Source organism: Salmo salar, chromosome ssa19 (assembly GCF_905237065.1).
Source record: "Salmo salar chromosome ssa19, Ssal_v3.1, whole genome shotgun sequence".
Classification (NCBI taxonomy): Eukaryota; Metazoa; Chordata; class Actinopteri; order Salmoniformes; family Salmonidae; genus Salmo; species Salmo salar.
The window spans coordinates 31,992,176-32,017,338 of record NC_059460.1 but is presented as its reverse complement, the minus strand read 5'-3'; the positions used below and the strand labels follow the sequence as shown (position 1 = coordinate 32,017,338).

Genomic DNA, 25,163 nt, shown 5'->3' with positions numbered 1-25,163 from the left:
ACCACTCAGGGATTTCACCATGAGGCCAAAGGTGACTTTAAAACCGTTACATAGTTTAATGGCTGTGATAGGAGAAAACTGAGGATGGATCAGCAACATTGTAGTTACTCCACAATACTAACTTAAATGACAGTGAAAAGAAGGAAGAACGCCTGTACAGAATAAATATCCCAAACATGCATCTTGTTTGCAATAAGGCACTGAAGTAAAACTGCAAAAAAATGTGGCGAAGAAATAAAAAATGTATGTCCTGAATACAAAGCGTTATGTTTGGGGAAAATCCAATACAACACATTACGGAGTACCACTCTCTACCTTTTCAAGCATAGCGGTAGCTGCATCATGTTATGGGTATGCTTGTAATCATTAAGGACTGCTAAGTTTTTCAGGATAAAACAGAAATGGAATAGAGCTAAGCACAGGCAAAATCCTAGAGGAAAACCTAGTTCAGTCTGCTTTCCACCAGACACTGGATGATGAATTCACCTTTCAGCAGGGCAACAACCTAAAACACAAGGCCAAATATACACTGAAGTTTCTTACAGTACCAAGACCAGTGAATGTTCGTTCCTGAGTAGGTAAGTTACACTTTTGACTTAAACCTACTTGAAAATCTATGGAAAGACCTGAAAATGGTTGTTTAGCAATGATTAACAACCAATTTGTCAGAGCTTGAAGAATTTTGAAAAGAATAATGGGCAAATGTTGCACAATTCAGGTGTAGAAAGCTCTTAGAGACTTACCCAGAATAAATCACAGCTGTAATCGCCACCAAAGGTGCTTCTACAAAGTATTGACTCGGGTGTGAATACTTATGTAAATATATGTGTATTTCTTTTTTGCAAACATTTCTAAAAACATGTTTCGACTTTGTACATTATGGGGTAGTGTGTGTAGATTGGTGAGAGAGGAAAAAAATAATTTAATCTGTTTTGAATTAAGACTAACACAATAAAATGTTGAATAAGTCAAGGGATATGTTTCTGAAGGCACTGTAAATTAATTGTGTTGGAAAACAAAAGAACAGAAGCTTTTCAAGTGTTTTATTGTATCAAGTCATAGGCTATTATTACCTTACATAATGCATACACTTGAAACAATCAGTACCAAGTACAATATTTTCACTTTGGGGTCCAAATTACCATGGTTTCAGATCTGTATGTGCCCTAGAGTACATGTCGAAAGCGTTCCACAGGGACGCTGGCCCATGTTGACTCCAATGCCTCCCACAGTTGTGGCAAGTTGGCTGGATGTCCTTTGTGTGGTGGACCATTTTTGATACACAGAAGAAACTGTTGAGCATGAAAAACCCAGCAGCGTTGCAGTTCTTGACACAAACCGGTGCACCTGGCACCTACTACCATACCCCTTTCAAAGGCACAAATCTTTTGTCTTGCCCATTCACCCTCTGAATGGCACACATACACAATCCAGGTCTCTATTATCTCCTCCCTTCCATCTACACTGATAGAAGTGACATCAATAAGGGATCATAGCTTTCACCTGGATTCACCTGGTCAGTCTATGCCATGGAAAGAGCAGGTGTTCATAATGTTGTGTACACTCAGTGTATGTGATGGTGTAAACACTGTAGTTGCATAGGTGTATTGAATTCGAGAAAGGTCCACGCTACTTCTTGCGCTCATTAATTTAAGAGTGTCCAATAGAATAGACACTTACAATGCAACAAAGTTAGACTGTACAGCATAACAACAAGTCATAGATGTTGGCTAAAGCACATACAGATCTGGGACCAGGCTAGGTGCCAATATGTTAATAAATAAAATCACTTTTCACAAATAAACATAAAGTTTATTTTAGAGATGCTGGCAAGGTTTGCAAACAAAGGCGAGTAAGTCCATAGTCTTCAGTTCTTTCTTGAAAAACTATTAACACACTTGAATCAAGGCAACTTGCATCGTGCAGTGCTTCGCCATACAGCTCCACAAATACTAACCAACTATCCACTTCACAGGAGGTTGGTGGCACCTTAATTGGGGAGGACGGGCTTGTGGTAATGGCTGGAGCAGAATGGTATCAAACATGATTTCAATACCATTAGCGCCATTCAATACATTATTATGAGCCATCCTCCCCTCAGCAGCCTCCTGTGATGCGCATTCATAGCTAGAATGTGGCATTAGGCATACTCAGGAATGTAGTGCTGCCGTAACAGAAGATCCTTCTACCTGAATGTGGATGCTATCATAATTACGGGTAGTCCTGAATAAGTCGTGAATAATGATGAGTGAGGAAGTTAAGAGGCACAAATATTATACCCCCAAGACATGCTAACCTCTCACTATTACAATAATGTGAGGTTAGCATTTTATTTTGGGGGGGGTGTATGATATTTGTGCATCTAACTTTGTCACTCATCATTATTCACGCTTCATTCACGATGATCAGTAATCATGGTAGCATCCACATTAATGTAGAAGTGTTTAGAAACATAAGTGAAATGACATAATGTGAAATGAAGTGAAATGACAAAATGACATAATACATTACTTACCATTAATGTCCAAACTGCATGCCAATCATTTTCTCAATTAATCAAAAAAAATAAGCTCCCGCACCTAAAGAAATAGCACTACACCACTGGGCATACTGTAGTGTTTTAAAATTGATATCGGTACTTGACAGATTCCAGTGCCATCATCAGCCTGCAGCGGCAGAGGCACCTCTTGGGCTACGGTCGGCTTTCATAATGGTGAGGTGTGTGGAGGATTACTCAGATCTTCATAAAGTGTCTGTCCCAGAGCTTTAATGGAAAGGGTGATCCACACACCACTCCAGTGTTTTCTTCTGCATGGTCTTGCCAGTGGCTCAGAAGGGCTTGCTTCAAATGGCAGCTAGCATCTCCTGGCGCTCCTCAGCGGTGGGCATGTCAGGCTCGTCTCCTATTCACCATGATGTTGTGCTGAAAGAAAAACAGAAGAAGTAGCGGTGACTCATGTGTTAAGTCCATTTCTTGCTGTGTCTGAGGGGCAATTGTTTGGGACCGCTGGGGACGACAGGTGCAACTGGAAGGGTTGCCAGTTCGAATCCCAGCTCCCGACGGGCAAACGGGTGAGGTTGGGCCGGCATCATCCTATATGTTTGTTCAGTGTAGATTCAGCCGTGGGCCGAATTTTTTCAAGTGGATGGTAGTGGGTCCGGAACATAACTCCGAATAATTTGTAGACTGCAAACTGACTGCAAAAATCCCAAACAGATAATATTTGACTAAAACATAATTTCTAATCTTGTTTACAATCATGTGTCTCTCCATTATGGGTGGGAATACTTGGGAACTGATTTCCATAATTAAAATCACTTGGAGCCGATATCCTGGTGTTTTTACAGTCCTATGTCCAACAACAACAGAAATTATTTAAAAAATTGGTGTTTTGCTCAGAAAACTTGGGGGACAAATAAACCCCATAGGAATGACTGAACGAAACCGGTATCTCATTTCTATTTTTTAGGACTACAAGTTGCTGAGCTCTATACTTAGTTCAATGCATGCATGCATGGGTTTATACCTTGACTTCAAAGCGCGCGCACGTTTTTGTCAATTTCTTGCTGTGACTGTGTGAAAATGACGTCCATTACATTTGTTCATTCGATAAATTGATTAGCTGCACGAGAGAATGTATCAAGATATCATGTCCTAAACTTCCATTTCATAATTTCAGGAACAGCAAGCTAATAATTGCAACATTGTTTTTACTTACAACAGCTCAAACTACTGAATTGAATGTCATTGACCTTAAGCTATGGCAACTATAGTATAGCAGCTAACTTTTAGCTACTAAAAAAAAGCCAGCAAGAGGGCTAACGAGGCTCTGATAACTGATGTGACAAAAAGAGACACTGCAAATGCAGAAGTTTACCTCGACAGTTTTGTACGGCTCTCCCCGAAGTTGGCTATGATAGTGATGCAACTAACTAAGTTAGCTAGCTAGTCATGAAGTCGAATCGTTCGGTAATGTTATCCATCACGCGAAAGCTAGCTAACCTTACACATATCAATGTGCGCTTCGAGTTTGCCATTGTGTCAAGTGCCATCGTCATGCTTAGGTAAAATGTAAATGACTACTCAGCGTGTGTCACACGTACTTTTCTTGATGTCACGGAAACATCTTGAATACGTGTGTTTCTATTCAGGTCGAACGTAATTTAACAACATCACACTACGATTATCACGTTCGCAACAAATTGACAGCAAAACTGACCAACATAACAAAATACAGAAACGACGACCGTAAACTTTTCAGTTAACTGACAGTTCGATTAGCCAATAGGACGATTCTAATGACATACTTAGCCCACCTATTGTTATAAATAAAACTAAGTCAATGCAATTGACAGTATCACTAGCGAGTCCAAAATGTAGCTTTATTAAAAGGGACTATCAAAGACACTGAAATATGAAAGTGACAGTACGTTACACAAATTAAAAATAAGAGGTGGGAGGGATATTGAGTGGGCGTGCCCAAAATGTATGTTTGGTTGCATGGCCGCTGGAAAGAGGGGAAAGCAAACAATTTTCAGGCCCGCCGCGTCTAGCAAAAAATATGAGAAAAAAAATGGTTAAAAATTCGTAAAATAGTTGAAAGTCAAGAAAAATTCAGCAGAAAGGATGTTAAAGCTCATGGGGTGAGTTTGGCGTAATATAAGTAAATTGTTACGGGGTTATTGAATTAAAATATCGGGGTTATTCAAATTATGAGAGAGGGGTGAGCTGGGGGGGAAACGTTTGTGTTAATCAGCACCCAGTTCGGGACCTCAGAGGAAACTAAAGGAAGACATGGCATAAATATTAAGAAAAGTAAAATAAATTGTGACGTTAGTGCTAGTCATGACTATGTTGCATGCTACTGAATGTCAACAACGATTAAATAGTTGAGTTGAGAAAAGTGAACAAGTTAAGTTTTTTTTCTCTGAATATATCAACAACCGTGCTGCGAGAACAGCTGACTTGAACACACGCGTACTTAGCCTATATCAAAGTTATAAATACAAAAAAATGCATGCTGTGCGCATTCAGGTTTTATTTTTACTCACCTGAAATCACTGTAAACATACCCAGATGGATAGAAGCATATTTGCATTGCCGAAACATGCATTAAAAATGAAATGTAATATGTGCATTGTGATTTAATTCTCTGTATTAAGTAATGTTTTCATCCAGAATGTAGACCAAACACGTCTTTGACTAAAATCTGAGATGACAGTGCAACTTTGAGTTAGTTTACAAGTATCGAAGAGAAGAAGTTGCTTGTCAAAACCATAAACAACCAAAATGGAGGGAGAACTGCGGGCAAACTAATTAGGCGATGCTAAACATTGTGTTGTTCATGTCCGTCTATTTTGTACAGAAATAGTTATACTAAGCCATTTGCACTGTGCACGTGACATTACAACTTTTTTAACAACATGCATTGGATGCTATTATGCTGCTCTGCTGTGTTATCATATCATAATAATGTCCCATTGACTTTGATGCGACTATTTAAAATGTTTATATTTGCATGTTGCTTATATATCATATTCAGATTGGACATGATGATTAGTATCATTGCATGTATAATGCACTGATACAGTAGGCTAGCTAGTTTTTGTGTCGTGTAGAAAACTATTCCCAGGTTATTGTTAGCCATAACAACAGCCCCTGCTATCTGAATGTTGCTGCTCATGGCTATAGGACGCACGAGGAGCCTATAGCAACATGGCAAAACCTGTAGCCTACAAGTGAACTCTCGATGGGTTTACACACTGCTGTTTGGCTTTGGTTTTAGTCATGTAAGCTAGGCTATTGGATGTTTTGGGATGGTTTCTTTTGAATGCCACAGTTGCGCTATGGAAATCTTATTGTGTATGTTTAGACAATATGTTGATGTTGTCTTCTATGTAATAAATATTTGGCTCATATGGTGAATGGCAAGATGTGTAAACCCTGCTTTTGAAGTGGATGCTTTGCTTTGCTAAATTGGTTTTCACATGGGAAAACTTTTTTAATTTAAAGAGACAGCTTTCCCTTGACTTTCGTTTCCAAGTTTATAAACCAGTTCGATCGCCATTTACGTAATGCATATAGATGTAGGCATACAGTTCTGGAAAAAAAACGTTCAATTATATGCTAAATATAGTTTTACATAATGTGAAAATCATTGCATTCTTATTATCTGAGTTAAGCTACCAGTGGTTCACATATTTTTTCTATCATAATGTAATAACTTGACTATATGCATGGTGTTTTTGGTGTATTGTATTACAGATAAGCCTTTTGTTTGTCTTTGATTTTATATATTTTAATCAAGTTTGTATTTTAGAAGACTTTGCACCAGATATTGAGAAATAAACTTTGTTTCTTTGACATTCATTATGTGTTATTGAGCCAGATAAGATTAATCTGTTGCATTAAAACACTTAGTTTCATGCAACTTGTATATATCTTAGATGGTGGTATAATACTACTTATATACTACTTAAGATCTTAAAAACTGTACAGTTACGTTAAACAAGTTAGGTTACATTTTCTGGTTGGTATAAGGTAGAATAAAATCTACAATTGGCTCCAAAGTGTTGATATTGATAGAGCATTTGATGTACTTCATATATTTACATTGTTGATGTAATGTTTTTTCATCTTCTCAAATCATAAGACCTTAAATATACACATTTTAATTGACCTATTCCAGTGATCCAGTATCCTTTTGAAGATGGCCTCTGTTGTCTTGGTTGATGTGTTTAAAATTGGAGTACTCAATTGGGGCTTGAGCTCAAATGCTCACCAGTGTAAGAAATGTATCAAGTACAGTTGTGTAGGCTAACCAACTTGTCTCACTGAGATTATGTATTTTATGATTTTTTTTCTATGTATGAATATCGCGAGAATAGTGTTAGAAATATTAGTACAACCCAAGGATTCAGTTCTACTTTGTCATAGTTTACTTATCTAACATCAATGGTATTATATGTCTATAAAGCAATGTTCTTAGACAGATAGTGAGAGGATTGAGAAAGAGAAAAAAGTATGTTTAATGTTACATTAAGAAAGAGGATTTGTCTTAATAAGAAGTATGGTAATTTAGAGATGATTTGCAAACCTCATTATCACAAAACTTATCAAAGACAGAACACTAAGTTCTAATCAATCAAAACATCTTTAGACACTAAAATATGTCACCCTGTTGAAATTCTAAATACCAGTTTTTAAGTGCTTTAATTTGTCTTTTATTAGACTTGTGCATTGTGAATACAGATCACCAGAAAGGGTTTTGATAATCATTTGATTAATCAGAAAGTGTTATTTTTGATTTCATAATGTTTTAAAGATGATGAACGAACACCTCCATTATTTTTCACTAGCATTCTAATACATTGTTATGAATTGTGCATCTATGAATGATTGTATCCCAACCATTATATTTTATTGTTGGTTAATGAATACAACCAGCTCACTGCTCTGATGCCTTGTTTTAGCTGCTTAAAAAACTCTGAGACTACACATTTTAACTCATCTTTGTAGGATGAACAATCACAGCAGTCTTATACAATTAAAGATGGTTAAAATGTGCCGTCTCAGAGTTTTTTAAGCAGCTAAAACAAGGCATCAGAGCAGTGAGCTTACAAGACCTTTACCATACATTTAGCTATAAAAAAAAATCGCCCTTTACACAACATTACCTATATATTGAGAGTAAAGAAAAATGATAAATGCTTAAGCTGAATCTAAAGACATAACTATCAAGCTATGGATGCCTGTCTTAGCACACCTGAACTTAGTATTAATAACCCTCTCTAATAAGTGTGATCATTACAAAACATGTTTGCTCTCCCCATATTCTTCTGCTATACATCTAATTTATTCTTCCATCGCTGGTTCCATTACTGTTTCTCCTAGTTCTGTATCGCCCAGTTTTGTCTTCCCATGGGCTATAACCTGGTCACTGTGTGGAGATCAACTGATCCTTAATGTGTACTATAGCTTCCTCTTATGCTATATCCAGTAGGTATTTATTATGTAGCGCAGACAGGTTTTTAATGAGAGCTCCTGTGCGCTTCCTCTGCTCCCTGTTGCACATTTCCCTTCTCCGCTTGCATTAGTAGTTGGGACTATTTGCTCCAGGTCTGGGATAATCCGACTTGGTAATTAGCCATGCGGATTTGGCAGAAGCTGCGTTCCTGTTGCTGCGGGAATGTTACACTGGAAGCCTTCTGAATCATGTCCTGATAGTGGAGAAATACAGGATCAAGATGGATTGATTGCTATATTTAAAATAGCTTGATTACTGTTTTAGAACCTTCTCTATGACTGGATTTTGTCTGGATTTTCAATCTTCATACCCTATACATCTCACTACTTTCATTGAATTTGATATACCTTCAGCGTCAACTGTGAAATATTTGGAAACTGTGGAAATAATAAAAATATCAAATGTATTCCCCTACTTGTAGAATGATACGGAATTTCTGTAGAATTTCTTACCCGTTTGAATGTAAACATTGACCTTTTTCTTTCTCTCTCTCTCTCTCTCTCTCTCTCTCTCTCTCTCTCTCTCTCTCTCTCTCTCTCTCACACACACACACACACACACACACACACACACACACACACACACACACACACACACACACACACACACACACACACACACACACACACACACACAGCCTCAGGCCTCTGAGTCCTGGCGGTGTTGAGCACATAAAACTGGATAAAGAACAAGCGTCATCGACACTAGGTGGGAACCGCGTCCCTGTCCAGCCAGCCACGCTGTCCTAGGGTGCAATGGCCACGGGAACCCAGGGGCATCTAGACCACATTTCAGATAAATCCAGGCTCGCGGTGGCCACAGGGAGGCGAAAGAGAGCGGAAGGGGGCAAGCCCAGGAAGAACTTCCCCTGTCAGCTGTGTGAGAAGGCCTTCAACAGCGTGGAGAAGCTAAAGGTGCACTCATACTCACACACGGGAGAGAGACCGTACCGGTGCTCCCACCAGGACTGCACCAAAGCCTTCGTCTCCAAATACAAGCTGCTACGGTAACAGAAAAAGCGCCCGTTATCTTCTAGTAGGCCATTCTGTATTCTTCTGTATGTACAACACTTACTGTAATATGTAGTTGTTATCTTTAGTAGTCTGTCATTGTATACATTCATGGATTATTGAAGTTTTAAGATCATATGTATCTGTCCTGACTAGCATGCTTACATAAGCACTAGGGCAGTGACGATTCCAGTATCGCAATATTTTTTTCCATGGCAAAAATGTAAACATGAAGCAGATCGAACTCTTTGGTCCTTTAAAAACCTGCTGTAAAATATTGTGTGCTATACCTTGGAAAATAAATAAATGTGACTCTGGTGGACTACATAATGATGTTTGTTTCCAACATTAGGGCTGTTTTCCTAAAGAAGTGAAATCTGCTTCGTTTTTTGTTTCCTTGCCACGATACTAACGAGTATAACGATACTGGTACCGTCCAGGCCCTAATAAGCAGAAAGAGTTATTGCTGAAATATGAAGTGTTGATTGAATGTCATCTGTGTTCGAAGGCATATGGTGACACACTCGCCGGAGAAAACCCACAAATGTACGTACTGTGAGAAAATGTTCCAGCGCAAGGATCACTTAAAGAACCACCTACACACTCACGACCCCAACAAGGAGGCCTTCACCTGCCAGGAATGCAGCAAGAGCTACAACACCAAGCTGGGCTTCAAGCGCCACCTGGCCCTGCATGCGGCCAACAGCGGAGATCTCACCTGCCAGGTGTGCCTGCAGCCATTCGCCAGCACAGGCCTGCTCCTGGAGCACCTCAAGTCCCACGCCGGCAAGGCCTCGGGCGGCACCAAAGACAAGAAGCACAGGTGCGAGCACTGCGAGCGCCGCTTCATCACGCGCAAGGACGTGCGGCGCCACATGGTGGTGCACACGGGCCGTAAGGACTTCCTGTGCCAGTATTGCGCACAGCGATTCGGCCGGAAGGACCACCTGACGCGTCATGTGAAAAAAAGCCACGCCCGTGAGCTGCTGAGGGTCAAGACGGAGCCAGACGATTCGCTGGCATCCCCCTTCTCCAACGGGATGGCTGGAGGTGTCAAGGGTGAGCTGGCCACCATGTCAGTGCCGCGCAGGCAGCTCCAGCTCAACCTCTACGGCGGCCCTCTCCTTCCCCAGCACCACTGCCCCACCATGCCCCCCCTGGACATAGAGCCCAATCCCCCACACCCCTTCTCCCTAAAGTACCAGCTGGGCTCCAACCTTACCTCATACTCCATCTCCACCCTGGAGAGGGAGCAGAATCTAAAGGGAGAACTGGAGACGTATCTGATGGAACTGCAGAGCGGCATGCCCTCCTGGGCTGAGGGGGCCCAGCTATCCTCCGCCTCCAAACTGGAGTTGGACTCCCAGGTGGGCTTGTTGGATGAGACCTCGCCCGGCGATGTGTCTCTGTCCAAAATCGTGGCAGTGGGCGAGTCGCTGGCCTCTTCCTCGTTGGTCGACTTCTCACAGCTCTTCAACTTCCTGCCATTGAATGGCCCCCCGTATGGGCACCAGGCGGCAGCCGGCGGGGGTTTAGGCGGGTTACCCTACCTGCCAGAGGAGGCACTGTCTCTCGTCCAGCTACCGCCCCAGCCCCCAGATTCCCACAAGGTAGCGGGAAGTGGGGGGGGTATCAGCCCCCTCCTTGGTCACTCCTCCTATTCCTCAAACCTGAGCACAACCACCACGCTGCCCCGCTTCCACCAGGCCTTCCAGTGAGATGACAAAACACAAACGCACACGCATACCCATAATCCACGCATGCACACACTTACAGTACACACACACACAGGTTGATAAAAAAATAAGCTAATTTGTATTTTTATAGCAGTAACAATTTTTTTTATGTGTCTGCACAAAACTACTCCATAATTGCACTTCTGTTCAACAATTATGGGATTCTTTAAATACAGATAAACAAGTAGTTTGGCTCAACCACATAGCTCAAGCCATGGGATAATGGATGACATTTCATTTGGTTAGTGTCAACAATGCTATATCACCACCCTTACAAATTCACCACTATAATGCTGATGACTGACACAGTCCCTTTTAGTATACACAACAACAATCAAACATATCTAGGGTTTTGGAGTTTTCCATAGATTAATTTATGTAGGAATGAGATTACAGTGATGTATTTCTATATTGTATTTCTATTTCTATCTTGCCTTGCAATTCCTTTAACTTAGTTTGTCGGTTTAACCATATTTTCATATAGCACTTTGTGTGATGTTGAATGTCAGCAATGCAAAACATTTAAAAATGTCTTTGTTATCGTTTTTTGTTTTAGGATTTCAAGCAATTGGAATCATACGTTATTAGACATAAGGTACTGAAAAGCCCCTTTTGGAAGATAGTGTGAGAACCATCCCTGTTCCCCTATCAAAACCAAAGTCAACCAAATATGGACTGAATTGCCAGGCAGAATAGTGTCATGCTGTTGCTGATGGTTGTAAACATTGCTGCTGCCTAGTTGTTCCCCTATAGACCCTTGAAATAACTCAACCAGAAATAGACTAAGTTGTTCATCCTCATTTAAATTTATTTCATATAAAAGGTGACAAGATAATATAACTTTTTAAGGCAAGATTATTAACATAGGCCCGGTACCATTTCGGCCCCTAGCCTTTTGCTGCTACCTACCGCTTTGTTTTATGGACTGGATTGGAAAGCAAAATTGTAAAATGCTTTCACCTATCCAGTCATTTCATAACTGTGGTTATCAAAGGTCAGGAGCTAGTGGAAGGGACTAAGGACTGAAATGGAACCAGACAATAGAAACAACAATAAAGCACTGCCACATAACTGGGGGCAATTTGTCTTTCCACAGTCAACAGGTGTTAATACCGGATATGAGGTTAGAAATAGTATGGGGAACTATAACCCAATCATGCATCAAATCAAGGATAATGTTAGCAATATTTCAACAGCAGGAAACAAGTGAAGTTGAGCCACCAGTTACAAAGAAAAATATATCCATTGTGCAGTTTGAAGTGCTAGATGGGTGTCTGTCACAGGTGGCTAGAGGCACCTTAATTGGTGAGGACGGGCTCATAGTAATGGCTGGAACTGAATAAATGGAATGGTATCCATTTCAGTCACTCCATTCAAGCAATTATTATGACCCTTACTCCCCTCACTAGCCTCCTGTGGGATCTGTAAACATATCTGGTCACCTTGAATGTGTATGCGCAGGTTTGTTTGTGCCTACTTCACGTGTTTGTGTTTCCAGTCAAGGGCAATTAAGTGATTGTCTATGTGAGGGTCCTCTTCTCTGCAATCTGGGAGACTATAGAGGGGTCAGAACAGAATTGTCTGTTACAACTCATCAAGATGGATTAATCATGTGTGAATGGGAGATTTTTCCCTCACACATGCAGACATTCAGAGAAATGAATGCAAAGCACTTTTAATGTCATATGTGACAGGTTGTTCATTTACTCAGTGCCAAGTGATGTCCCAACTTTAAATTTCAAGTCAGGATCCAGTAATCCAATATTATTTTCAAGGCCCATAATAATACAATTACAATATTTGGATTTTTATTTTGTGAAAATGACATAAGCTTGCATCCATATGACATAAGCTATCTTTAGAGTTTTAACTACAAAAGTTGTTAGTTTGTCAGGTGAAGACAGAACAAACATTTTATTAACAGGTAGAGAATGTAAATACAATATTACAGCCAGCCAGGAATGACATTGCCCTTGTTATACAGTACCATTCACAAATAAGGATTCCTCAAATATAAGTATATTGACCAATGGCAGACAGCATATCAATCATTCTCTGCTCAGCATAGAAAATGCTTCCCCACAATTGCTGTTTCAATAAGACTGATACATGACTACTTTAGCTTACCAGTCCCTGAAGTAGCCCCTTAGCACCAACTTAGATAGCAGTTGTTTTGACATTGTAGGTTTAGATAAAGTACTGGATTGCACACCTCTCTGCATGATATGAATTCGGCTTGAGTTCATTCTCAGCTGCCATGGTTGTAGAGTGTTTCTGAGGTTTGGTTTTTAGTCGCTCAGAAAGATCTTGTCAATTTTGTACATTGTGTTGCATAGTGCTGTATGATATACAGTAGAAACTAGCAATGATGAACTATGGATGACAGTGAGAGGACATGCCTATATTACTACCAGTATGGGTTCAAGACACTCTTTGGTCAGAGACAGAGTTCGTGTTAGTATACTTTCATTCATGTATAATGTATAGTGTGTGTAATGGAAACATTTCTCACTTGAACTGCAAAATTAAAAACTAGACATTGTTGGTCTGTTCAAGAAGTGACAGTAACACTGTGCTGAGAGGCACTGACTTACAGGAGCAGCCTCTTTTTTCTTGTTTAAAATATCTTTATTACAAAAAGTATAGATGTCAAAGTTACCTCTTTAGAGAAAATTAACGTGTAAATACAATATTAAATGTTTTATTTTTACAGGTACAGTTTTTACAGTGTTTTACTATCAACATTTAATTTTTGCTTTACTTGCACAAATGTTCTGTGTGTCTCATTGAGGGGTCTATCTGTCAGATATTAAAGACTCTATTTTCGCATCATTGCAGTCATTTTACATATGCCAAATTCCTTAGCATCTATATCTACGCTGACAATTTGTTTGACTTTTATACAATGGGTGGATGCTGATTGGTTAAAAGCGCATTCCAGCCAGTGTCTATTCCACAAGTTACCACCAGCTAAAACTATGATGTTGAAATGCCTATTTACTCTGTTCCATCTTACTTTGCAATCCACTGTCTTATTAGCCCACCGAGGATATATTTAAACTTGATCTCCACTATAAAAAGCATCTAGACATTACGTCCCATTTCTTTTAGACTAACATTTGATTTTCAACAGATGAGATTTCTATAAACCTTGCTGTCTGTCTCCACGACATTTGAAATTTTCAATATTGAAATTCGATCTCCAGCTGTCCCATAGTAATGAACATGTCAAGACCAGACAGACAGGCAGGCAGGCAGGCAGCGTTTGTCAGCCAGTCGAAATCATGACTCCGCTGGCATCATTTTTATGGATATATACAAAGAAATGTCAATAGAAACAGGTCAAATGAAACGAAATGCAGATAGTTTGCTGTCTTTCCAGCTTAAGTTTGAAGTGATTGTGTTAGCAGTGTTGTTTTCTAGCTCCACTGAACAACAGTGTCTTGACGAGAGAGGACATTTTCTATGCCAGGCAAAATCGCGCATCTTTGGCTCATTGTTATGGATGTATACAAATAAATGTCACTAGAAAACAGCTTAAACAAACGCAAATGCAGCTACTTTGTTGTTATTCTGGCTGCACTGTTTGACGTGACTGAAAGTTAGCTGTAGTTGGCTAGCTAGCAAGGAAGGGATAAGAACATTTTGAACCAACATCTGGGTCGCGTCCATAGATACATAACAAAAAGACTGAGTCTCGTCCCTGGCAACCGAACCGATAGACCAAATTACCAGCCGGCTTGGGAAGCAACCCTAGATTTGTGTCGGGACAATTTTTTTAAATGTAACCTTTATTTAACTAGGCAAGTAACAAATTCTTATTTACAATGACGCCTACCCTGGCAAAACCCGGACAACGCTGGGCCAATTGGGCGCCGCCCTGTGGGACTCCCAATCACAGGTGGATGTGATACCGCCTGGATTCAAACCAGGGACTGTAGTGATGCCTCTTGCACTGAGATGCAGTGCCTTAGACCACTGTGCCACTCGGGAGCATATGTCTTGTGGAAGGATGAAATAGTATGAATAAATTCATCAAAATAACGTTTTTAATGAAAATATGTCAATCATTATTTGAATATGTTTGTTACTCAATTTTGTCTCGGGCCTCACAACACCTGTGCCAATATATCCTCCAAACACTGGCTTCTCTGACATTATCACTTTATTAACCCTTGATAATGAAAAAGTAATCCGAGAACTATATATCAAATTTGAGAAAATGTATTGGAGTAGCTTATAAGGTTCAAGTGCTTGGGATACTGATATTTTTATATCCTCAATATTTTACACTTTTTATGGTTTCAGAAGGCACTTATTGTGTCCACTGATGGATTATTGAGTATCTGATACAAGGGTTTCTTCAGTGAGAGACACAGACCTTTAGCAATTCATGCCAACCTTCATTATAAGCTTCAGTGGTACCATTGAACCATGTTGAATGTGTATATAAGAAACACTGCAATATTTTGGTATTGGATCAAGCTGCTAACATTACTTCTAAAGCTCCTTAAGGTGCCACAGACCTCTTTTCTAGTTCTTTGCTTTGTTTTTACAAAAAATATCAAATTGAGCTGAATGGTTGACATGTGTGTGCTTAGTTGTTTTCATGTACATATGTTTTCTGTACTGTGACTTTTTGTGGTATTGTATGGACTTTCCTGTAATGTCACAAGCTTCTCTCCTTCACTTTGTATGGCGGTATGATGGGGTACCTTTTGTCATGCTGTTTATTGACAGAAAAGGGCTTGGGTGAGTGTTCACTTGTCACCTCAGTATTAAATCAGGCTGAGATTACCTTGATGGCGATGATGAAGAAGAAGAGAATGACTCCACGAGAAGGGACACTTCTCTGAAAGGACTAGTAGTACTTATACAGAGGGATTTGTTTAGAGGCAAACTGCATTCCAGCCATGTTGGATTTCTTTTTCATTGCAATGCCATCCTGTGAGAATGATGGACTCGTGTTGCTAATCATTTATATATTCCTTAAAATACATTTTACAAACTACTGTTGTATTTGTATAAATATTGGCAAAATAATGTTTGCATATAAGTTGTGTAAAATAGAAATTAACGCTGCAGCTTTTTATGAATTTTCAAACATTGACATCATCCAAAGAGACAGATTATTTATTGTCCGGCCGAATAACCTGATTTGTTTCCATACTACCTTGCTGCTATGAGAGTGAAGATCTCCAGTCTTCAACTCCAGTGTTATTACACAGTGTAATGAAAGCTCAATCAACATAAAAGAAGAATTAATGCAAAAGTCCACAATTGTTGGTCCATTTTTTAAGTGTGTGTCAGTATGTGTGTAAGGTCTACAATCCAAAATAATTTATAATAGATACATTTTACTGGAAGATAATCCCATGCATATTGAACAAATTTCAGCTTTTAGCGACTGCAGATTATCAAAGAGTGCGTTTCTGACAAAAAATCTGTGGTGGAAAAAGTACGCAACTGTCATACTTGAGTAAAAGTAAAGATACCTTAATAGAAAATGACTCAAGTAAAAGTGAAAGTCACACAGTAAAATAATTTAAAAGTGTTTGGTTATAAATATACTTAAGTATCAAAAGTAAATGTAATTTCCAAAATATACTTAAGTATCAAAATCATTTCAAATTCCTTGTATTAAGTAAATCAGATGGCACGACTGTGTTATTTTTTTATTTATTTATGGCAAGCCAGGGGCACATTCCAACACTCAGACATCATTTACAAACGAAGCATTTGTGTTTAGTAAATTTTCCAGATCAGAGGCAGTAGGGATGACCAGGGATGTTCTTTTGATAAGTGCTTGAATTGGACTGTTCTTCTGTCCTGCTCAAAATGTAACAAGTATTTTTGAGGGTCAGGAAAAATGTATGGAGTAAAACGTAACTTATTTTCTTAAGGAATGTAGTGAAGTAAAAGAAAAAGATGTCAAAAATAGTCAAGTAAAGTACACATACCCTAAAAACGATTTATTTTATCTACAGTAGGCTAACTTTAGTGCTCAAGGAATGACATTGAATGAAAGCAATGTTTACTTTTTAAACATTATTGAAGTCTCAATAGAGTGTACATCTTCAAAAGTTATATTCTTCTAAAAATCAAGGGGTATCTCATAATTATGTCTGGAAAATTGACAGACTGACTTTAATTATCCGAGGCTACTCCTTATTAGGGCTACCTCTTGTTCCAGCTATCAACTAATCGAATAACAACATGCGCAAGCTCTCATTTGCAGAGTGCGCACAAGGTGGTCAGAAAATGCCATCCCCAATTCACCCGACTCGGTGCCTGAAGAACTTTATCCATCTCTCGATTTTGGAGCTAGCAGCATTCCACAGGCAAATTATTGCAACGATTTCACCCTACATATCCCAACTCAATGGTTCCATGGGAAGGTCGCAACCAGGAACTACAACCCATGCAGTTCATCGGACCAGGGGGGTTGGGTTCATTTACAGAGGTGTGTACTTTGAGGAGACTGTCGGTGCGTCAAGAATAAGCTCGCATCCAGGCACGCTCATTTACGCCATAAGAACATTGTGTGCATTATAGCAAACACCACGTGCATACCGGTGAATTTGGTAAACGGGGACAACATTGGCACTCGAGTAATGGAATATGCACGTGAAGGAAATCTTCACCAGCTCATCTACGGTTGCGCGGATATGCTTGCAGTGGACAGGTTAGCCCGGTTAGCCAATGTGCGGGAGCACTGGTTGGTCGGCCCAATTGAGGTAGTATGTACATGAATGTATAGTTAAAGTGACTATGCATATATGATAAACTGAGAGTAGCAGCAGCGTAAAAAGAGGGATTGGGGCTGGGGGGGGGCACACAATGCAAATAGTCCAGGTAGCCATTTGATTACCTGTTCAGGAGTCTTATGGCTTGGGGGTGAAAACTGTTGAGAAGCCTTTTTGTCCTAGACTTGGCACTCCGGTACCGCATGTCATGTGGTAGTAGAGAGAACATTCTATGACTGGGATGGCTGGGGTCTTTGACAATTTTTAGGGCCTTCCTCAGACACCGCCTGGTGTAGAGGTCCTGGATGGCAGGCAGCTTAGCCCCAGTGATGTACTGGGCCGTAGGCACTACCCTCTGTAGTGCCTTGTGGTCAGAGGCCGAGCAATTGCCGTACTAGGCAGTGATGCAACCAGTCAGGATGTTTTCTATTTTGGAGCTGTAGAACCTTTTGAGGATCTCAGGACCCATGCCAAATATTTTTTGTTTCCTGAGGCGGAATAGGCTTTGTCATGCCCTCTTCATGACTGGCTTGGTGTGTTTGGACCATTCTAGTTTGTTGATGTGGCCACCAAAGAACTTGAAGCTCTCAACCTGCTCCACTACAGCCCCGTCGATGAGAATGGGGGCGTGCTCGGTCCTCCTTTTCCTGTAGTCCACAATAATCTCCTTAGTCTTGGTTACGTTGAGGGAAGGTTGTTATTCTGGCAGCACCCGGCCAGGTCTCTGACCTCCTCCCTATAGGCTGTCTCGTCGTTGTCGGTGATCAGGCCTACCACTGTTGTGTTGTCTGCAAACTTAATGATGGTGTTGGAGTCGTGCCTGGCCATGCAGGGAGTAAAGGAGGGGACTGGGCACGCACCCCTGGGGAGCTCCAGTGTTGTAGATCAGCGTGGCAGATGTGTTGCTACCCACCCTCACCACCTGGGGGCGGCCCGTCAGGAAGTCCAGGATCCAGTTGCAGAGGTGTTTAGTCCAAGGATCCTTAACTTAATGATGAGCTTTGAGGGTACTATGGTGTTGAACGGTGAGCTGTCGTCAATGAATAGCATTCTCACATAAGTGTTCCTTTTGTCCAGGTGGGAAAGGGCAGTGTGGCGTGCAATAGATATTACGTCATCTGTGGATCTGTTTGGGCGGTATGCAAATTGGAGTGGGTCTAGGGTTTCTGGGATAATGGTGTTGATGTGAGCCATTAGCAACCTTTCAAAGCACTTTATGGCTACGGACGTGAGTGCTACGGGTCTGTAGTCATTTAGGCAGGTTGCCTTTGTGTTCTTGGGCACAGGGACTATGGTGGTCTGCTTGAAACATGTTGGTATTATAGACTAAATCAGGGACATGTTGAAAATGTCAGTGACGACACCTGCCAGTTGGTCAGCACATGCCCGGAGCACACGTCCTGGTATTCCGTCTGGCCCCGCAGCCTTGTGTATGTTAACCTGTTTAAAGGTCCTACTCACGTCAGCTACAAAGAGTGTAATCACACAGTCGTCCGGAACAGCTGATGCTTTCATGCATGCCTCAGTGTTGCTTGCCTCGAAGCGAGCATAGATGTGATTTAGCTCGTCTGGGAGGCTCGTGTCACTGGGCAGCTCGCGGCTGTGCTTCCCTTTGTAGTCACATTGGCGAGTAGTATTGACGGTAACGGCAGCTTTCCCACTCGCCTTTCCGGGTCCTGACCAGGCATCCGGCTCTTTGTCCTCTGTACCTGTGTCGCTTCCTCTTGCAAATAACGGGGATGTTGTCCCTGTCGGGTGTTTGGAGAATGCCCTGTGTGTCTTGCTTGTTGAAGAAAAAATCTTTGTCTAAACCGAGGTGAGTGATCGCTGTCCTGATATCCAGAAGCTCTTTTTTGCCGTAAGGTACGGTATAGTGCATTTGGATATCAAACCGGCCAATGTATTGGTCTCAAGGGAGGATTTGTGTAAGATTGTTGACTTTGGCTGTTCACTGAAATTGGAGCTCGGGGGGAGGGTCTATCCAGCCTCACGCCCCAAATGAGTCATGGCAGGGACACCTACACCCACCGAGTGCCTGAGTGGTTGAACGGGGAAGACATGTCTCCAAAGTCAGACATCTTGTCACGTCCTGACCAGTAAAGGGGTTATTTGTTATTATAATTTGGTCCGGACGTGGCAGGGGGTTTTGGTCCATCCATTACGACGACCGTGATACATCTACTCCTTTGGCATCACTCTTTGGCAACTGATCACCAGAGAGCAGCCCTATAGAGGCGACAGGCAACATGTGTTATGTAGTGGTTGCATACGATTTACGCCCCTCGGTCACTGATGAGACCTTCTCCACATTTCAAGGAGACCCTGTGGAAACATTGTGCTCAAGTGCTGGAGCGGCGAGCCAAGGTGGAGACCAAGCACCCAAGATGTCCTCACAGATCTGGACAAGATCTGGTCTGAACCTTACTTTGTTTTGTCTTTATCAACCCAGACTAATTTTTATTTGTCATTATCAAGCCAGACTATATATCATTGTGTGATCCGTCAGTGGTGTCCATTAACTTTTACGCATGTATACTTAACGCACAGCTTTTATGCACATCCTGTTGGACTCCCATGTTGATTTACTGAATTCAAGTGAATTGTGAAAGCCAAGTCCCAATGGGAACATCACACTAAAAGGCATATGATGCCGTCACTCTTTTGCCAATTCTGCTAAATAGATGTTTTAACAGTGTTTAAAATACAAGTTGCCTAATATTGAAACTACTCAAATGGGCACCTATTCCTTATTTTAAATGCATAACCTCTTAAAATATATACATTTCTGATATACCTATACTGAAGTGAGTTTTGCACTAAATTGCTTTAGGCCTACTTGTTTACCTGATTTTTAAGGATAACAAAAATGTGTCAATGTAAAATACATTTTTTATATACATTTACATTTTTTACATTTACGTCATTTAGCAGACGCTCTTATCCAGAGCGACTTACAAATTGGTGCATTCACCTTATGATATCCAGTGGAACATCCACTTTACAATAGTACATCGATACCTTTTTTGTGGGGGGGGGTAGAAGGATTACTTTATCCTATCCCAGGTATCCCTTAAAGAGATGGGGTTTCAGGTGTCTCCGGAAGGTGGTGATTGACTCCGCTGTCCTGGCGTCGTGAGGGAGCTTGTTCCACCATTGGGGTGCCAGAGCAGTGAACAGTTTTGACTGGGCTGAGCGGGAACTGTGCTTCCGCAGAGGTAGGGAGGCGAGCAGGCCAGAGGTGGATGAACGCAGTGCCCTTCTTTGGGTGTAGGGACTGATCAGAGCCTGAAGGTACGGAGGTGCCGTTCCCCACACAGCTCCGTAGGCAAGCACCATGGTCTTGTAGCAGATGCGAGCTTCAACTGGAAGCCAGTGGAGTGTGCAGAGGAGCAGGGTGACGTGCGAGAACTTGGGAAGGTTGAACACCAGATGGGCTGCGGTGTTCTGGATGAGTTGTAAGGGTTTAATGGCACAGGCAGGGAGCCCCGCCAGCAGCGAGTTGCAGTAGTCCAGACGGGAGATGACAAGTGCCTGGATTAGGACCTGTGCCGCGTCCTGTGTAAGGCAGGGTCGTACTCTGCGAATGTTGTAGAGCATGAACCTACAGGATCGGGTCACCACCTTGATGTTAGCTGAGAACGACAGGGTGTTGTCCAGGGTCACGCCAAGGCTCTTAGCACTCCGGGAGGAGGACACAATGGAGTTGTCAACCGTGATGGCGAGATCATGGAATGGGCAGTCCTTCCCCGGGAGGAATAGCAGCTCCTTCTTGCCGAGGTTCAGCTTGAGGTGGTGATCCGTCATCCACACTGATATGTCTGCCAGACATGCAGAGATGCGATTCGCCACCTGGTTATCAGAAGGGGGAAAGGAGAAGATTAATTGTGTGTCGTCTGCGTAGCAATGATAGGAGAGACCATGTGAGGATATGACAGAGCCAAGTGACTTGGTGTATAGCGAGAATAGGAGAGGGCCTAGAACTGAGCCCTGGGGGACACCAGTGGTGAGAGCATGTGGTGCGGGTTAGGGTTAGGGTTAGGAGCGACCTGTCAGGTAGGATGCAATCCAAGAGTGAGCCGCGCCGGAGATGCCCAACTCGGAGAGGGTGGAGAGGAGGATCTGATGGTTCACAGTATCAAAGGCAGCAGATAGGTCTAGAAGGATGAGAGCAGAGGAGAGAGAGTTAGCTTCAGCAGTGCGGAGAGCCTCCGTGACACAGAGAAGAGCGGTCTCAGTTGAATGGCCAGTCTTGAAACCTGACTGATTTGGATCAAGAAGGTCATTCTGAGAGAGATAGCAAGAGAGCTGGCCAAGGATGGCATGCTCAAGAGTTTTGGAGAGAAAAGAAAGAAGGGATACTGGTCTGTAGTTGTTGACATCGGAGGGATCGAGTGTAGGTTTTTTGAGAAGGGGTGCAACTCTCGCTCCGCAGAGAGGAAGGAGGGGGGAGGGGGAGGAGGATTCAGGAGGGAGGAGAAGGTGGCAAAGAGCTTCCTAGGGTTAGAGGCAGATGCTTGGAATTTTGAGTGGTAGAAAGTGGCTTTAGCAGCAGAAACAGAGGAAGAAAATGTAGAGAGGAGGGAGTGAAAAGATGCCAGGTCCGCAGGGAGGCTAGTTTTCCTCAATTTCCGCTCGGCTGCCCGGAGCCCTGTTCTGTGAGCTCGCAATGAGTCGTCAAGCCACGGAGCAGGAGGGGAGGACTGAGCTGGCCGGGTGGATAGGGGACATAGAGAGTCAAAGGATGCAGAAAGGGAGGAGAGGGTTGAGGAAGCTGAATCAGGATATTGGTTGGAGAAGGATTGAGCAGAGGGAAGAGATGATAGGATGGAAGAGGAGAGTAGCAGGAGAGAGAGAGTGAAGGTTGCGTTTGTGTGGCCTGTGCAGAGAGGAGAGAACAGGGATAGGCAGACTACCACTCTAGGTTGACAAGCTACAGGAGAGGCTACGCTAATGCAAAGGGGATTGGAATGAACACTCAATGACACTCAAATATAACTTTCCAACTTCCACTTTAGAAATTATAATTGATGTAAGCTACAGTGGTTCAATGTTACCAGGAATAGGCTCAAACTTAGTTTATTCAGCTAGATAACTTGGTACAGTATTCTTCCAGCTTCTTCCAGTGCACCGTATCCTATGACGCTGTAGCTAACTAGCATGCTAGCATCCAATAACACACGGTTAGCACCAATACTTGTTTACAACAAACTACCAATGGATCATTCGTGTCCTTGTCTAGTACCTTTCATAACGCAGAAGTGATTAAACGTTGGCTAGCTAACACAAAGTCAGTCCTGCTAGGTACACAAGTGGACTACACATCTCGAATGTTCAGAAAGTTAAGCTTACGTTGCAAAAATCTTGTTGACTAAAATGATACAGTACTGCTCGCTGGTAGAGTTGGCTAGCTAGCAGTGGCTGTGTTGTTGACTTTGTTTGAAAATGTAGCTGGCTAGCTAACCTAGATAGCTACTCTGTACAACACCTTTATCTATGATACAAAGACAACTATGTAGCTAGCTAACATTACACTAATCAAATCGTTCCGTTGTAATGTATTTAGTTTCTACTCTACTGCTAGTTGGTAAAGCTGGCTAGCTAGCAGTGGCTGTGGTGTTGGCTTTGTTTGTAAAACGGCGTCGAAGCGAATGAGTACAGCTGGCTAGCTAACCTTGTTAGTTTCTCAAAGCTACACCTCTGTCTTTGATGCAAAGACAGCAAAGACAACTATGTAGCTAGCTAACATTACCAGCTAACATTACACTAATCAAATCGTTCCGTTGTAATGTAATGAAATGTAATAAATGTAATATTACCCGCAGAGCGAAGTACAGCACGACTCCTCACTAATGACACGATCTAAATTCTCACATGTGCTATCTATTAAACTTGTTTGCAAATTACATGCTCTAACCCAAATTGAGACGCGACATTCCTGCGTGCCTCTCTTTCTGCTCGATTATACAAAGGTGAAGAAAATGAACGGGACTCCCAAAAAGACAAAAGTGCCCAGTCAGTTCGTGTGACCTTTTACACCAAACTGCAATAGTTATGAACTATAAAAACCTGACTCAGTCTGTGTACATGTAACACATTTGAAGTGTTTCTAATGTTTTAGCTATTTGATGAAATTTCATTAAAATGTCCTGTTTTGTACTAGAATGGTATTTTATTTCAACTGAATTAGAATGGGATGACATACTACAGTATCAACAAAGAAACAGCTTAACCTATTTTTCTCATTTTGAAATTAAACAATTTTTGATAATTTGTGTTTTTGGCTCAGACTTAGAAACTGATCAAAGAAGTAGCCTAAAACCAACAACATAATCTTAATTTACAACAACAAGGAGCATGTCTCATGTTTCTGTTAGAAAAACCCTATTAACACCAGTGGGCAACAGAGCATACAATTCTATAAAATAATTCTCAATTCTAACCCGTTGACTTTGAATTGTCTGTTATTCTGAACATTGTATTTCAACATTTTTAGAGCATGTCATGGAAATATTGAATCAAATATTTCTCAGATACTGTAACTTGTAAATTCAGAAAGACTTTGAATTTGAAAAGACAACTGAATTTTCTTGTTACAGACCTCAGGCTTTATAGGCTTCCACTTTCAAATAACACTCATGGTCACTGCCCTCTATGTAGATGATTAACACCCCTTGGCCTCTCGCCAGAACTATCATTCTGTCTCAATTCTTGCTTGTTAAAGCCCACATCTGCTCAGTTTAGATTATATTGGTGGCAGCGCCATAGTATTAATACAAAAATAATACATTTATTGCATGTATACTTTCCTGATAAGTGCTTTTCTAATAATATTTGATTAGTACAAACATATGTTCTTATTAAAGATACATGGCTTTTGGTGCCTATATCAATTAACTAAGGTACACATTTTCTGCTTACGTTCTGTTTTTACGTGTCTAGTGATTAACAACAAAGTGATGTCCTTTTTTGTGTGCCTGACATTTTATTATCGCTAGCTTCCTAGGATACATCAATGTTGTCATTAATGTAACTATTTGTGCGTGATGTTGAATGGGGGTACCATCACTTTTCTTATATCCTCTCTGTTTCCAAACTGCACCAAAAACATGACACACCATGTGGGTAAGCTGAATCAGTATAGATATTAACTGTGTTTCCTTTCCCTAGCACACATGCTGCTGTCAATGCCTTAAGTTCTGCCAATTGGGCTGAACATGGTTGAGGACAATACTCACATTTTTCCCTTTTTAAAATATTTATCCTGTTTTCTTACCACTGCATACCCTGCATGATTACCTGTATAGTCTATAACAGGAACCGTCTACAAAGTCATTCTCCAAATCACTTCCCTCTCTGTCTAGCAATGGTATAGATTCAAGATCTGGATGAAATTTGGTAAACGTTTGAGATTCTGCTACACAATCATGTGCTTTCCCTTCAAATTCTAATTGAACTCTTTCAGCTGGATTAACATTCGTACATCTTTTAATGGAGACATCTGGATAAATTAGTAGGGTCATGTAATCCAAAGTTCTTGCATTAGTTAATACAAATTTTCCCTGTTCTATCAGCTCCACTATCTTATGATGTGTGTTTATTGTCACAGGATATCCCATAGTTATGGTTGACGCTTTATCATAAGCA

General features: G+C 41.3%; 1 protein-coding gene, 1 long non-coding RNA gene and 1 pseudogene across 2 annotated transcripts; 2 read left to right on the top strand and 1 right to left on the bottom strand.

The window, feature by feature from the left end:
* Window positions 1-1,028: 1,028 nt before the first annotated feature.
* Window positions 1,029-4,425, bottom strand: LOC123728996 (uncharacterized). The gene is made up of 2 exons (XR_006760705.1): window positions 3,879-4,425; window positions 1,029-2,923 (listed from the first exon to the last, which is right to left on the bottom strand). It is a non-coding gene; the product is annotated as an uncharacterized lncRNA (long non-coding RNA).
* A 72-nt stretch (window positions 4,426-4,497) lies between these two features.
* Window positions 4,498-16,048, top strand: LOC106578733 (zinc finger protein PLAG1). Its single transcript, XM_014157863.2, has 3 exons — window positions 4,498-4,644; window positions 8,665-9,033; window positions 9,546-16,048. The coding sequence occupies exons 2-3, from the start codon at window positions 8,783-8,785 to the stop codon at window positions 10,753-10,755; spliced, it is 1,461 nt and encodes a 486-aa protein (XP_014013338.1). The 5' UTR covers window positions 4,498-4,644; window positions 8,665-8,782; the 3' UTR covers window positions 10,756-16,048.
* Window positions 16,049-17,034: 986 nt separating this feature from the next.
* Window positions 17,035-23,545, top strand: LOC123729049 (serine/threonine-protein kinase mos-like; annotated as a pseudogene).
* Window positions 23,546-25,163: the final 1,618 nt, after the last annotated feature.

Coding starts and splice junctions, on each gene's coding strand:
- LOC106578733 (XM_014157863.2), top strand. CDS start 8,783: ATGGCCACGGGAACCCAGGGGCATCTAGACCACATTTCAGATAAATCC. Junction 9,034..9,545: donor TCCAAATACAAGCTGCTACG/GTAACAGAAAAA, acceptor CTGTGTTCGAAG/GCATATGGTGACACACTCGC.